The sequence below is a fragment of the Lagenorhynchus albirostris genome, chromosome 15 (genome assembly GCF_949774975.1).
Source record: "Lagenorhynchus albirostris chromosome 15, mLagAlb1.1, whole genome shotgun sequence".
Classification (NCBI taxonomy): Eukaryota; Metazoa; Chordata; class Mammalia; order Artiodactyla; family Delphinidae; genus Lagenorhynchus; species Lagenorhynchus albirostris.
Window position 1 is genome coordinate 68491344 of NC_083109.1, and position 14832 is coordinate 68506175.

Sequence of the window (14832 nt, forward strand, 5' to 3'; positions counted from 1 at the left end):
ATTGCGGTGGCTTCTTGTGTTGCGGAGCACGGGCTCTAAGCACACGGGTTTCAGTAGTTGCAGCACGCAGGCTCGGTAGTTGTGGCTCACGGGCTGTAGAGTGCAGGCTCAGTAGTTGTGGCACACAGGGTTAGTTACTCCGCGGTATGTGGGATCTTCCCGGACCAGGGCTCAAAACCCCTGCCCCCTGCATTGGCAGGTGGATTCTTAACCACTGCGCCAGCAGGGAAGTCTGGAATAAGGCTAAATTCTGACACATCAATCTGAGAAGTCCTCATCTGATTGTCCCCATTATACTACCCTTAATCCTGTTAATCGTGCCTTGCTAGGTTGTCACTGGAGTAGCATTCCTCTGCTCTTTCCTCAGTCCACAGCAATGGTTCTCCATAGGGTAATATTTCACCTCCACTCCTCAGAGGGGTGGGGGAAACTGCTGAAGGGGTTTGGGCTGTCACAAAGAGGTGGGATTCAGTGGAGAGGGGCTGGACAGGGACAGTCCCACAAAATGTAGGACCGCCCCCCGACATTCTCATGAGTGAAAGCATGTTTGTAATTATCCAAGGACCTAACTCTTTACTTTATTCAGCATTACTATACACTTAAATTTTCAGTAATTCAATGTTCCCCTAAATTGAAAGAGAATTGTTCTCTAGTTGTTCAGAACTTGACTGAGAGTTGTTCTCTCTTCCAGATAAATTACATCTCCAGCATCACTACAGGTCTTGGTGTATGAGTAGTTATTTCAGCACTGCTGCATTTGTAGAAGTGATTCAACACATAGGTGCCAGGATCTGCCGACTTTACTGAGTCTTCCAGTGTAGACCATTACCAAGTATTTACATAGTGAAAGACATTTTATTTTATTTACTTTCCTTTGACTTCTTTATTTCAGACATGTCATTTTATGTGATTTTAAAATTATATGTTAGGTAGCTTATACTATCTATGATGATCATTTAGGGATAGAAAGGGTGGTGTTACAAAATATTTCTTATCAGAGGGAGCTGCGGGGTCTAATTGAGTTGAGAAAAAAAGATCTACAATGTAGTGGTTAGTGATCTAGGCTCAGAAGCCAAATTGCTTGATTTTTACCACATTTTAGGTGACTCTGGGCAAGTTAATTATCCTCATCTGTAAAATGGGGATAACATCATTGGGCTGTGTGAGGACAATGATAATGATCAGTTAATTTTTTTTTTTTTTTGAGGTACGCGGGCCTCTCACTGCTGTGGCCTCTCCCGTTGTGGAGCACGGGCTCCGGACGCGCAGGCTCAGCGGCCATGGCTCACGGGCCCAGCCGCTCCGCGGCATGTGGGATCTTCCCAGACCGGGGCACGAACCCGTGTCCCCTGCATCGGCAGGCGAACTCTCAACCACTGCGCCACCAGGGAAGCCCCCAGTTAATATTTTTAAAGCACTTAGAACAATGCATAATTGGCATGTATTAAGTACCAAATAGATTTCAGTTAAATAAAATAATTATACTCTTTCCAGGAAATCTCATTTGTGTTCATGTTTTCAATATCCATTTATACATTATTGTGAAAATTTTTCTAAATTTAAAAATATTTTGAGTGAGCTTTGTCTAAATATATAGATTTCATGATGGTATTTGGTAGAGACTTGGGAGAAAAAATAATCCTTTCAAGTACATAATTTTTCAAGTATTAGGCTAGTCATTTACCCTTCTTAGATAAGGAAGAGAGGGTTGAAGAATACTTAAGCTCTGGTAACCTCAGAAACCAAAGGAACAAAAAACCCAAGGAAGAAAGACAAATGGAGAAAAGATCTTACTTACGTTTAATTTTGTATAGCCTCTGTTTCTTACTATGCTCACTAAGAAGAAGCAAGAAGCTTCCTGAGATAGTTACAGATTCTTCCAGAGCTATTCCATAAAAAGCTATGGTAGGAAAGTCAGTTAATGTTATATACAAATTCTCAAACTGGAAACTTCAACCATAAGGCATGCAACATATTATAACATTCACTTAATCTAGAGAATATGCTTGTTGTAGGAAATGGCATTTGCTTACTTAAACCAGCTATGTTAGTGAAACCCATTACTCTGTACAGAACCTTGTTTCTGGTTTTGTTCCTAATTGTTTATACAAGTAAGTAAAAATGGTGGCACCAGTGGATTTAAAGCTAAATACAATACGAAGCCTGTTTTCATCCACAATAAGGACCCACAGTTTAAGCCTCCAGCCTGAGACCCTTCCTCTGCTGTTCCCTAGGTGCTGGGTTGGCTGCCCCTTATCTTTCAGCTCTCAGATGAAGCTTTACATTTGCAAAGAAACCTTCTTTGACCACACAATCTATGTAATGTTCCTTTGTTTCATGCTTAGCACAACATTTCTTTCCTTCTGTGCACTTGTCATAGTTTATAATTATACACTTTATAGTTTGCTTTAAAAAGAAAAAATCTGTCTGCCTCTTAAGACTTAATGGACAGGAGTAGTTGCTCCTGTATTGCTGAGAACTGGGCCCTAGCACAGTACCTAGCACATATATTTGTTGCCCAGACAGACTGGCATTTTAGCATTCTGGGGTACACAGGTGAGATATGGGCTAAAAATATGAATTTGAGAGTCATCTACATTTAAATAGTATTTAAATACAAGAGAAAGGATGGAATTACCCATCCGAAGGAGAAAGTTGAGAGACAGAGAAGGGGAAGAGTCTGGAACAAAGCCTTGGGGTTCTCCAACATTTATTTGGTACAAAGCAAGAGATGATGGCAAAGGATACAAAAACAAGAAATGGCTAGAGAGGTAAAAAGAAACCCAGGAGAGTGTGCTGCCAAGACATTCTGGAAAAGAAGCTCTCTTAAGAAGGCAGGACTGGTCAGCTGTGACAAATACAGCTAAAAAGTAAATCAGGGGCTTCCCTGGTGGCGCAGTGGTTAAGAATCCACCTGCCAATGCAGGGGACACGGGTTCCAGCCCTGGTCCGGGAAGATCCCACATGCCACAGAGTAACTAAGCCCATGTGCTGCAACTACTGAGCCTGCATGCTGCAACTACTAAAGCCCACGTGCCTAGATCCCGTGCTCCGCAACAAGAGAAGCCACCGCAATGAGAAGCCTGCGCACTGCAACGAAGAGTAGCACCCGCTCGCTATAACTAGAGAAAGCCTGTGTGCAGCAATGAAGACCCAAGGCAGCCAAAAAAAAAAAAAAATGAAGTAAATCAAGAGCAGGATAGAAATGTTACTATTGAGCTTGAGAGCTTCAAGGTCATTTCTGACTTTGATAAGAGCTGTTTGTGGGGAGGAGTGGGGATGTCAGGTTAGAGTGGGCTGGGAAAGGAGGTGAGCAACTGGAAGCAGCTGGTATAGAACACCTTTCCAAGAAGTTTTTCTGGGAAAGAGAGAAAAAAAAGAAAAGAAATGAAGCTGGAGAGGAATGAGGCATCCATGGAGTTGTTTTTTGTTTTGTTTGCGTTTTTTTCTTATTATGGAAGTTACTAGAATATGTTTGTATGATGATGGGAAATATTCAATAGAGAGACTAATTATTAATAAAGAGAAAGAATAATAAGAGAAGACCCCTTAGTAGGCTTTTTTTTTTTTTTTTTTTTTTTTGCGGTATGCGGGCCTCTCACTGTTGTGGCCTCTCCCGTTGCGGAGCACAGGCTCCGGACGCGCAGGCTCAGCGGCCATGGCTCACGGGCCCAGCCGCTCCGTGGCATGTGGTATCTTCCCGGACTGGGGCACGAACCCGTGTGTCCTGCATCGGCAGGCAGACTCTCAACCACTGCGCCACCAGGGAAGCCCTTCTTTTTTCTTTTTCTTTTTTTTTGGCCACACCATGCAGCATGTGGAACTTCCCCAACCAGGGATTGAACCCATGCCCCCTGTATTGGAAGCATGGAGTCTTAACCAATGGACCACCAGGGAAGTCCAGCAGGTTTCTGATAAGGAATCAGTGCTGGTTTTCTGTTGTCATTCTTCTTTGACCTACCCCTATGCACCAAGTTTAAGAGATAATCAAAAAGTGATTAGCATACCTTCATAATGCAGCCCTCTAGGAGTCATATGTGATTGTGTCAAACCACTCTGGAAAGATCTTCAAGAAATTATATCTTCTCAGCTTCCCTGGAGCTGGGAGTTAGTTCCAGGGTTTCTCAACCTTGGGTGCTATTGGTATTTTGGTTCAGATACTCTCACGCTGGGGGGAGTGGGGCTGTGCTGTGCACTGTAGGATGTTTAGCAGAATCCCTGGCCTCTACCCACTAGGTACCAGTAGCATCCAGTTATGACCATCAGAAACCAGAAATTGCTAAATCTTTGTGTGAGGGTTAGGGAGCCAAATTGCCCCAAATGAGAATCAATGATTTATTCAAACCTAAGAAAGTCTAATTTTTTTTTTAAAAATCAGTTAATCTTAACAGCTGTGTAAATGTTGATAAATATTACATTGCTTTATGCTTTTGTGGAAAACTATTCATAAACCTGGTATGAAAACATACTGTTCTATATACACATGTTCATTTTTTTAACTCCTAAAGAAATGCTGTAATATAATTTTTAATGCTTTAAGTAGAAAGAACAATAAAAGAAAACAAACCCAAATATATGCATGGATGAATCGAACTTAGGGATATGGCAAGAAAAGGAAAGTCACTAGCATTTATTTGGTGCCCCCTACATTTTACACTTTGTAAACCAGATTAAAAAAAATCTTTTTTACATGCTCATTGTATAAAAATGAAAAAAAAAGCCAGATACATTAAAAGAAGGAAATTAAAAACTATATCATCAGTTAACATTTTGGTACATATGCTTTAGGACTTTCTGTGCATCCATTCATTCCCTTATACATTAACTTATTACACATCTCCCTGACAGAGGACAGGAACTGGGCAGTCAAGGGAGGTTTTGTTTCTTTTTAATGGGAGAGATTTGGGCATGTTTTAAAGGCAATGAAAGGATCAAAGCAGTAGAAAGAGGAAAATGGGATGATCCGTAAAGTGAGGTTCCTGAGAAGGAATGGATTGCAAGCACAGAGTTGGAATCATCTTTAGATTGGGGGGAGAAAGCGTTGTGAGGGACTTCCCTGGTGGCGCAGTGGTTAAGAATCCACCTGCCAATGCAGGGGACACGGGTTTGAGCACTGGTCTGGGAAGATCCCACATGCCGCGGAGCAACTAAGCCCATGCGCCACAACTACTGAGCCTGCGTGCCACAACTACTGAAGCTCATGTGACTAGAGCCCGTGCTCTGCAACAAGAGAAGCCACCACAATGAGAAGCTTGCGCACGGTAACGAACAGTAGCCCCCGCTCTCAGAACTAGAGAAAGCCCGTGCAGCTACGAAGATCCAGTGCAGCCAAAAAGAAAAAGAAAAAAAGAGAAAGCGTTTTGAGAGGATGGAAGGAATACACACATATGCACACGAATATATGTATCTTATTGTATATACAGGTATATACATTGCTGTATCTACCCGTAGGTATCTTGTATCTACATGTAGGTATATATTTTTACTTTATGTACACATATGTAGCTTACTGTCTTCATATATAAGTATCTTACTGTATCTACATGCTTTCACAGTGTGAGCTACTTAGGAACTTGCTTTTTTAGTTATTCTATTGTAACCATTTTCCGCTGTGCCATTACTCTTCCTCTCCAGCATTTTTATAGTATCCTAACGCGTGCAGTAGTACAGTTTTTTTTTTTTAATAGATCTTTACTGGAGTGTAATTGCTTCACAATATTGTGTTAGTTTCTGTTGCCCAACAAAGCAAATCAGTCATATGCATACACATGTCCCCATATCCTCTCCCGCTTGAGCCTCCCTCCCATCCTCTTTATCCCACCCCTCTAGGTCATGGCAAAGCGAAGAGCCGATCTCCCTGTGCTATGCTGCTGCTTCCCAGCAGCCAACTATTTTACATTCGGTAGTGTATATATGTCGATGCTACTCTCACTTCACCCCAGCTTCGCCCTCCCACCCCATGTCCTCAAGTCCATTTTCTATGTCTACCTCTTTAATCCTGAACTAGGTTCATCAGTACCATTTTTTTTTAAGATTCCATATATATGCATTAGCGTACGGTATTTGTTTTTCTCTTTCTGACTTTGTATGACAGACTCTAGGTCGAACCACCTCACTACAAATAACTCAATTTTGTTTCCTTTTAAGGCTGAGTAATATTCCATTGTATATATGTGCCACATCTTCTTTATTCATTCATCTGTTGATGAACATTTAGGTTGGTTCCATGTCCTGGCTATTGTAAACAGTGTATTGTAAACAGAACAACCACTATGGAGAACACTATGGAGGGTCTTTAAAAAACTAAAAATAGAACTATCATACGACCCAGCAATCCCACTACTGGGCATATACCCTGAGAAAACCATAATTCAAAAAGAGACATTTACCACAAAGTTCATTGCAGCACTATTTACAGGAGTTCAGTTTTTAAAGCCATGTCGTAATGTTGGACATTTTGGCCGTTCACAATTTTTCACCACCACCAACGCAGGACTTAATATCACGATGGTGACGTTATCTGTAGCTATCTAGGATTATTTTTTGAACAGAAGTTCATGCAAGTGGAATTGCTGAGTCAAATGGTCTGCAAAATTCGAAGGATAAAAATCGCTTCTAAACCTGTCATCCTCAGGTATGCATTATTATCTGAGGAGGAAACAGAGAAGCAGAGAGGTTAAATAATTGGCCCAAGGTCAAAAATAATTAGAAGTGGCGGATTTCAAAAGCAGCGAGGAATCATCATGCTGCCGCTGGGGTAGAATTTGCGGTTTATGCTATTTTTTTTTTTCTGCTGTGTTTTGGTGGGGGAGGGGCCGGGCAGCAGGGAAGGAAACTTGTGTCGCAGCAAAGAAGGAGGAGAGGGACTCAAGTCAGAATCCGAGGCGGCCGTGCCAAAAAAGGCTGGGCTCGGAGTTCGGCGGGGCCCCCTGCCGCTGTGCGGGGCGCCTCGGAGGCTGTGATCCCCCCACCCCCCCACAGGGAGGTCCAGCCGGGGACCGCGCCACGCCGGGGTGGTTGCCAAGGGCCTACCCAGCCTGCGGCTCTAGTTGCTAGGACCTCCATCTTGAGGCCGGTGGCCGCGGCACCCCCGGAAGGGGTTGCCGAGTGGGGCATTCACTTCCGGTTTGGGGCCTGCAGCGGCGGCGGCGGCGGCGGTGGCGGCGGCGGCGGCGGCCTCGGGTCGGTGTAGAAAATGGCGCTGGTGCAGCGGCTCGGGCTTCTCCCCGCGGCGCTACGGAGGGCTTGAGGCTCGCGAGCCTCACTCGCCGCGCCCCACTTGCTCGTGCACTTTACACACATGAGGTGAGTGGGGCGGGGGCCTCCCTCAGGGCGGGAGGAGCCTCGGGCGCTGCCGCAGGGCCCCCGATTGCGGGCTGCAGCGGCGGCGCCGGGCGTCCCCGAGATCTCGGGCCTCGGCGCGAGGGAAGCCGGCTGCGCTGCTGCGGAGGCCGGACGGGAGGCCCGGAGGGGCGGCGCTGCACGGCTGGGGCCAGGCCGGGGGCTGCGGCTCGCTCGCGTCGCCTGACCGCAGTCGGGGTTGCAGCCCCGCAGCTTTGTGAGCCCCCCCGGGCTCCCCTCCCCCTCCCCATCCGGCCCCGGCGCGAGCCTCTGCCGCAGCAGCTCCGTTTTCATGCGCATCTCTCTCTCCCTTTTTCTTTTCTGTTCCAGAGAATTGGAAGCTAAAGCTACCAAAGACGCAGAAAGAAATCTTAGCAGGTAAGATGGGCGAGCTTACCGCCTCTCGACCTATTAATCTTGTATTTCCACTCTGGCTCGCCCTTGCTGGGTTTAGAAGTTACCCGGTGTCATTTTCTTTCGCACGCAGGGAGCAGACACGGAGAAGAGGCCGGAGGGAATACTGCATGGAGGGATTGCGGGGAGATGCGTAATTACGCGTGTGTTCCTTTCTTTGGGGGTGGGGGGAACACAGCGAAAAGCAATTCTTGTAAACTTAGTTAAAGCATTCTCACCCTTTTAGAATTTAATTAGGGGACTTGTGCATTAATTACTATTGTAAATGGTTGCAGGCATTGTGTGACTCATGATTGAGGCGGCCCTTATGGCGGGCTGTCAAACTGTTTTGGCTTCCCCGTTATTACTTTGAAACTCAAATTGTTGCCTTTATAAAAAGATACTATGTGTTCGCATTTTTTTTTCCAACACATTGTAGTCAGGCGGATTCTGTTGCACTGGAAAGAAACAGTGTTGCCCTTGAACTTTACCAAGCATAAACTGCGTTTTGTTTTCTTTTGAAAATACATTTATATCTACGTTCTGTATGTGCTCTTTTTATCAGCTGGTAAAATAATTAAAAATCTGTTCCAGTAAGTGGCTCTCATTCCTCTTGCACCTGAGTGCTTTTGCACTGGTAATTTAAATCTTCACCACAAAGGGGTTTTTTGGTTTTTTTAAACGATGCCTTTATGGAAATGTTGAGCTTTATTGAGCTGTAATTGCTTAAGCATCAGGGCATTGCACCATATTTAACTCTTTTTCACATTCATTTTCTGTCTTACAGTCTTTTCCTTTCTTATTCGCCGTTTTCTTTTGCATCGTATTGGGACACTCAGAAACTTCTAGATTAACCTAATCAGTGAGCAGCTTTCTTTCACTTGAACAGAATAAAATAAAATTTCTCTATCTCAGGTCTTAATGTAGTTTGTGCTTGGTGATTATAAGTTTTATGTTTGTGTTGAGGTTCTTAATTAACATTCACAGTTCAAATCATCTGAATATTTTTCAGCATATGGAATCATTTCAAACTGCTAGTCTTTTGAGTTTTATAGATATTAATTTGTTAAAGTGATCATTAAAGAATCTGTTAAGTCGGTGAAGGATGGACGTCATCGTCTTACCAAATAAGAGATTTTCTGTTATTCAAAATAATTACAGGATCATTTAAAGGAAATCAAACCCGACGTCACTGACTAACTGTTGGATATTTAAATAAGTTTTGTCAAAAGCTATTAAAAAAATGTTAAGATATGAAACCGTTAAATAAAAGAGGTTGAATTTTTAAGGTGTAATGTCAGAAAGGAGCTTGGAGGTATCAGTCTGTTTCTCTTTCTTTTTTTGCTTTGTCAGGTAACTGTATCAGTGTAATTCCTATGGAGGTTTTCTGGGACTATAAATTAAAAATTGTCTCTACCACAGGTATAATTTTTATATGCTATTACAGTTGGATAGAACTTGGAGTCTCTGTATCATCTGTGTATGAGAGTCTGAATCCCAGCTTTGGCACTTACAGTATGACCTTGACTCTTGGCAAATCACTTAGTCTCTCTGTTCCTAATCTATAAAACAAGAGGTTTGGGCCAGCTAGTTGCTAAGGTCTGTTAGGTCCCTAGGGTTTTATAAAAAGGAGTCAAGTGTTGTCCCTGGCCACAGAGAGCATGTGCAGTCTAGGAGGAGGACTGTCATGGGTACATAAATAACTAATACAAGGTAGATGATGTAAGAGTCAAAAGAAGATACCATTCCATTCATATACTTAAGGCTCTTCAGTTGGTCAGAAGGAATGAAAAGGAAAAACAACAGGGCACTGTGTACTAGGGACCTTGTGAGAGGGGAACGTTTCCTAAAGGTTAAAAGTTTCCTGAGGCGGGAGAGAGATGATTAGGTGGATAAATGCTTCCTTTCAACTCCATCCTTAGCTCTGTGCTTCCTTTTTCACAAATAAGGAGAGTTATGTCTTTACCCATTTGTGCTCTCCCCAGGAAGGCATTATCCTATATTCATTCAGTAAACATTTCTTGAGCATCTTATATGTTCCAAATGGAAGACTAGGCACTAGGGAGGGGAAGAATGGAAGTAGCTGAATTTATTGAGTGTTTTTTCTGTCTGCCTGGCACACTTTTCTGAAGGTCTTATATTGACTCATCTGATCCTGGAACACTGTGAAGTAGGTACTTTTACTGTTCCTGTTTTATAGGTGAAGACTTTGATGCACAAAGAGGTTAAGTAGCTTTCAGGAGGCCACACCACTGGTATGCTTTGGACTGTATTGTGTTGCTTCACAAGAGGCATGGTTCTTCACCTTGAAAAATTTGAAAAAATCTTTGGGGAGGCACAACCCACACATGCAAGCAACACTTCTAGATCAGAATTTCTCAACCTGGGCACTGTTGACATTTTGACCAGATTATTGATTAGTGTGAATTCTGCCCTGTGCATTGTGGGATGTTCAGCAGCATCTACCAGAAATACTCAGATGTGACAATCAAAAATGTCTTCAGATACTGCCAGAGGTCCCCTGGAGGGCAAAGTCACCCACACTGTTGTAGATCTTCATGTTTCACGAAGATAACCAAACATTTGGATTTTTAACGTTAAATCTTTAAATGTTAAATATCTTTTAATACCACGGAACTCCAAATTCCCATTGTATAGACCCCCTGTTTGGAAACTCTAGTCTCTGAATGAATGACAAAGTTACATTGCCATTCTCCCTTCCCTCTGCTAAACTGCAAACCCTCAAGACAGCATGCCAGGTAGCCCGTGCCAGTTAAACAAAATTGGCACAATAGATAAGTTGAGTTGCCCACACAAGCTAAACTATCTAATTTACTGTTGGCCATTAAAATTGTCACTTTTTGTTGGTATCCTGGGCATTCAAAAGAGAACTGTAATGTCTAGATGTGTGAGATCGCCATTGGAACTAAATTTTAAAGAATGGAATCAGTTTTGAAAGGCAGAGAAAAAGGCACTGTAGGAACAACAGCAGAAATGAAGGCACAAAATCCAGAAAGTATAGGGAATTTTGAAATAGCAGTAAGTAGTTCAGTTGGATTGGCATATAAGGGTGGGGGCAGGTGTCGAGTTTCTTGAATATCAGGTTGAGAACTTTTTGCATAAATCTTACATTGTGGGAAGCTACTACGTGCTTTTAGGTAGGGTGGTGATAGGATAGAAAAATGATAACTAGTGATCTGGGTAAGAGGTGTGATGAAGACATGAATTAACATGGTAGTAGAAAGAGGGGAGAGTGTGAGATACTGAAGATGTGGACTATGGGGTTTGGCAGCTACTTAGTCTGTGATCAGTTGTGAGAGGAGTAAATACACGGGGTCTCTGTCTTGGCTGAATGGGAGATTGACCCAGCCTCTGAACAGAATAGATGTGAGAACAGAAATAGGAGTTTGGAGAGATAAGATGGTAAGTTACAGTTTATAGTTGTAAGAAATCTCTTGTAACTCAACTTATCTAACTTAAAAATATATATATACCAAAGTGATAGAATCATTGAATATTTAGGTCTGGACCATGATCCCAGCCAATATTCTGATCCCTTCATTTTACAGATGAGAAAGCTATGGTCAAGGTTATAGTCTCTAACAAGTGACAGAGCTGGGATTCAAACAGGCCTTTTGACTCTCACTATAGGGTTCTTACAGCTAGGCAGCATTTTATTTTATATTGCACAATAGAAAAGAGAGAACTTTGATTTCTCCTTTCTTTCTGAAAACGTGAGAACAATTCCCTCAATAATTTTGTGACCATTTTACTAATTTACTGTAATATAGGGTGTGTTGTCTAAAGTAGAACTACATGCTTCATGTTATGCTGATTTATTTTTCTCCCTAAACCAACCATTAAATATCATCAAGTGAAGTCGTTAAAGATGCTGTGTACCATATAATGTAGCATCTAAACTGGAACGTTTTTATCTGAGACACCTTTACTTGGGACATGCTAAATAAGAAAAGACTAGGGACAGCAGGAGTAAACCAGAGCATTAGGTCTTCCTAGATAAGGTGGACCCTGCTCTTGGAATTCACCAAACTTTATCTGGAAAAAAAAAAAAAATCTTCTGATTTTGTTAAGCTTTTCTGTTGCTTTCCTGTGATGTAGTGTAGGCCAGCAATTTCATATTAGTAGGTTTCTTTCTGGCTTTATTTGGCATCTATGTGGTATATCAATTGGTAGAATAAATGAATCACAAACTGTAAGCTTAATTTTAAAATGTGTAACAACCTTCTGGAAGTTTTAAATATAAACATCATTAAAAAAATCTGAGTACCATTCTGTAACTCTTGTGAGTTTTGGCGTCCGAAGTAAGTGTGCAAGTATAAAATACAGTCCTTTACAGTTCTGTTTTATGACAACCTCAGAAGTATTGCCCATAATTGGAAAGACTAAAATAGATATGGCTGTATATATTCTTGTCAGACTGACTTAATGACGTCTCTCACTCAAAATCGAGAAAATGTCCTCTCATTTAAAAAATTTAAAAAATCATTCTGATCTTCAGCAAAGTAGCAAGAATAGTGCAACGACCACCTGTATCTCCACCTAGGTCTACCAGTTACTAATATTTTGCCAAATTTGTTTTATCATGCCCTCTCACCCCTAAATAAGACAACATGTATCTCCCAAGAACAAGGGCATTCTACATAACAGCAATCAAATTATCACAGTCGGGGAAGTTTAACTTTGTTACAGTACTGTTTGGTCCATATTCAAATTTTTCCAGTTGTCCTAATAATGTCTTTTATTTATTTATTTTTGGACATTTTTTTGGGGGGGTCGGGTAGCTATTTAATTTTTTTAAATTTATTTTATTTTTGGCTGCATTGGGTCTTGGTTGTTGCGCACAGGCTTTCTTTAGTTGTGGCGAGCCGGGGCTACTCTTCGTTGCGGTGCGCGGGCTTCTCATCACGGTGGCTTCTCTTGTTGTGGAGCACGGGCTCTAGGCGCGTGGGCTTCAGTAGTTGTGGCACACGGGCTCAGTAGTTGTGGCGCACGGGCTTAGTTGCTCTGCAGCATGTGGGATCTTCCCGGACCAGGGCTCGAACCCGTGTCCCCTGCGTTGACAGGCGGATTCTTAACCACTGCGCCACCAGGAAAACCCTAATAGTATCTTTTAAAATGTAGTTTGTTCTTTTCTCTCAGTTCTTAATCCAGGGTTGCATTTAGTCATCTGTAATTTCCTTCCATCAGGAGCAGTTCCTTATGCATTTCTTCCCCTTTCATGACATGGACATTTTGGAATAGACCAGACTAGTTGTTTTTGCAGGCTTCAGTTTGGATTTGTCTGGTTTCTGTATGATTAGATTCAGGTTAAACCTTGTTGGCAGGAATACCACATAGGTGATGTGTTTGTTCTTAGTGCATCACATCAGGCCCTCTCCCTGTCCCCTTTGAAGGAAGTTAGCTAAAAGTTTACCCAGTACTTTTACCTTTACACTAGCTCAGTGCTTCTTTCATTTTAGGATATGACAATTAGTTGAAACTGAGGTATAATTTTAAATAGTTGAAGTTACAGTAATTACAAGTCTTTTTTAAATTGGCCAACTATAACGATTGCAGCTTTTTTGAAGGGTTATTCTGAAGGTAGCTCTTCCATTGTTAGACATAAAAGTTGCGTGTTTTTGGCTTTCACCAGTAGTAAACCGAACCCTGGTAAGAAAATGCAACATAGGACTGGGCTTGTGATATGCATTCTTCAAAAGAATACCCCAATGAAGTTAGAGTGGCATTGTGCCACCAGAACAGGGTTTCTCATCCTGGATTCCACAGAGGGACCACAGGTGCTATGAGGTAGTTTGAAAAACTGAATGTGTGCTTTAAAAAGAAAAAGAAAAAGATGATCCTCAGCATTTATCAGATTTCAAAGGCTCATGGCTCTGCAAATATTAAGAAACATTGTGTTATGGGGGGGAGGTTAGAGGAGCTGAATAATGTCAGTAAAAGGGAGATTTTAAGATTTAAAAGAGAGAAAGTAACATTCAACTAAGGCATAGTTTCTCTCAAAAAAAAAACAAACCCAAAAGACCAACATGAAAATACAGTTGTCCCTCAGTATCTGAGGGGGATTGGTTCCAGAACCCGCACCCCAGCCCATAGCAAAATCCAAGGATGCTCGAATCCCTTATATAAAGTGGTATAGTATTTGCATATAACCTGTACACATTTGCCTGTGTACTTTAAATCATCTTTAGTTTACTTATAATACCTGATACAATGTAAATACTATGTAAATAGTTGTAAATACAATGTAAATGTTATGTGAACAGTTACCCATGTATGGCAAATTCAGGTTATGCTTTTTGGAACTTTCTGGAATTTTTTTTGATCCTTGGTTGATTGAATCTGTGGATTTGGAACCCGGGATAGAGGGCCAACTGTATAGTTTAAATGTCATATTAAGGTGGTCTTACTTTTAAAATGAATTGCATACTCTGTGTGAGCTGGTTATGAAGCAGAAATCCTAGCATTTCTACTCTTGTAACTAGGGAAAAGCATTTTGAATTTTAGGCAGTAGTATGTTGTGTGACCATGACTCAGCTGACTTCCCGTTTCAGATGGAATGTTCAAAACAGATTGAAACTTGGTTAAGGAATTTTATACTTTGAACCTTACAAGATATTTTCTGCAAACAGCAATTGATTGGATTTTGTATAATAACAAACAAGATTAAACCAAGTCACTTGTTTTGCTATTCTTACTAGTGGTTTTGAGTCAGCCAGCATTTATTGAACAGCTTGCTGCAGTGATATTGAATATTTTTATAGTTTTGACATCTGTGTTTTGTTGACTTGGGTCCCTTCTTTCTCTTATTCTTTTGGAGGATCCCCCTAAAACACAAGGAAATAGTGCTGTGTGGTGTGAAATATGCACTAATTTAAAATGTATTTTTAAGCATTACTTTGATAATTGACCATACAAAGGCTGTCAGAGAAATATGTTTTACTTAATATTCTTCTTGTGAATCCCTAGGTGATGTGAGGCATATAAGTGAGAATCTTACCATGTAAAAATAGAAAGGGACATAAAATGTGCATTCTCTACACTGCTGCAGGTTAATCATGCTCAAGCCACAGTTCTGAG

General features: G+C 41.7%; 1 protein-coding gene across 3 annotated transcripts in view; it reads left to right on the top strand.

Moving 5' to 3' along the window:
• The first annotated feature begins 7161 nt into the window (after positions 1–7161).
• The window catches only part of TNRC6A (trinucleotide repeat containing adaptor 6A), a 97222-nt gene continuing 89551 nt past the window's right edge, over positions 7162–14832 (top strand). For 2 of the 3 annotated variants that reach the window (XM_060124693.1, XM_060124694.1), the window contains exons 1-2: positions 7162–7305; positions 7672–7719. In XM_060124693.1, the coding sequence (XP_059980676.1) occupies positions 7301–7305; positions 7672–7719 (53 nt within the window). In that variant the 5' untranslated portion in view covers positions 7162–7300. Of the gene's footprint in view, positions 7306–7671; positions 7720–7828; positions 7889–14832 lie in introns of all 3 variants that reach the window. The other variant, XM_060124695.1, reaches the window with a different exon arrangement.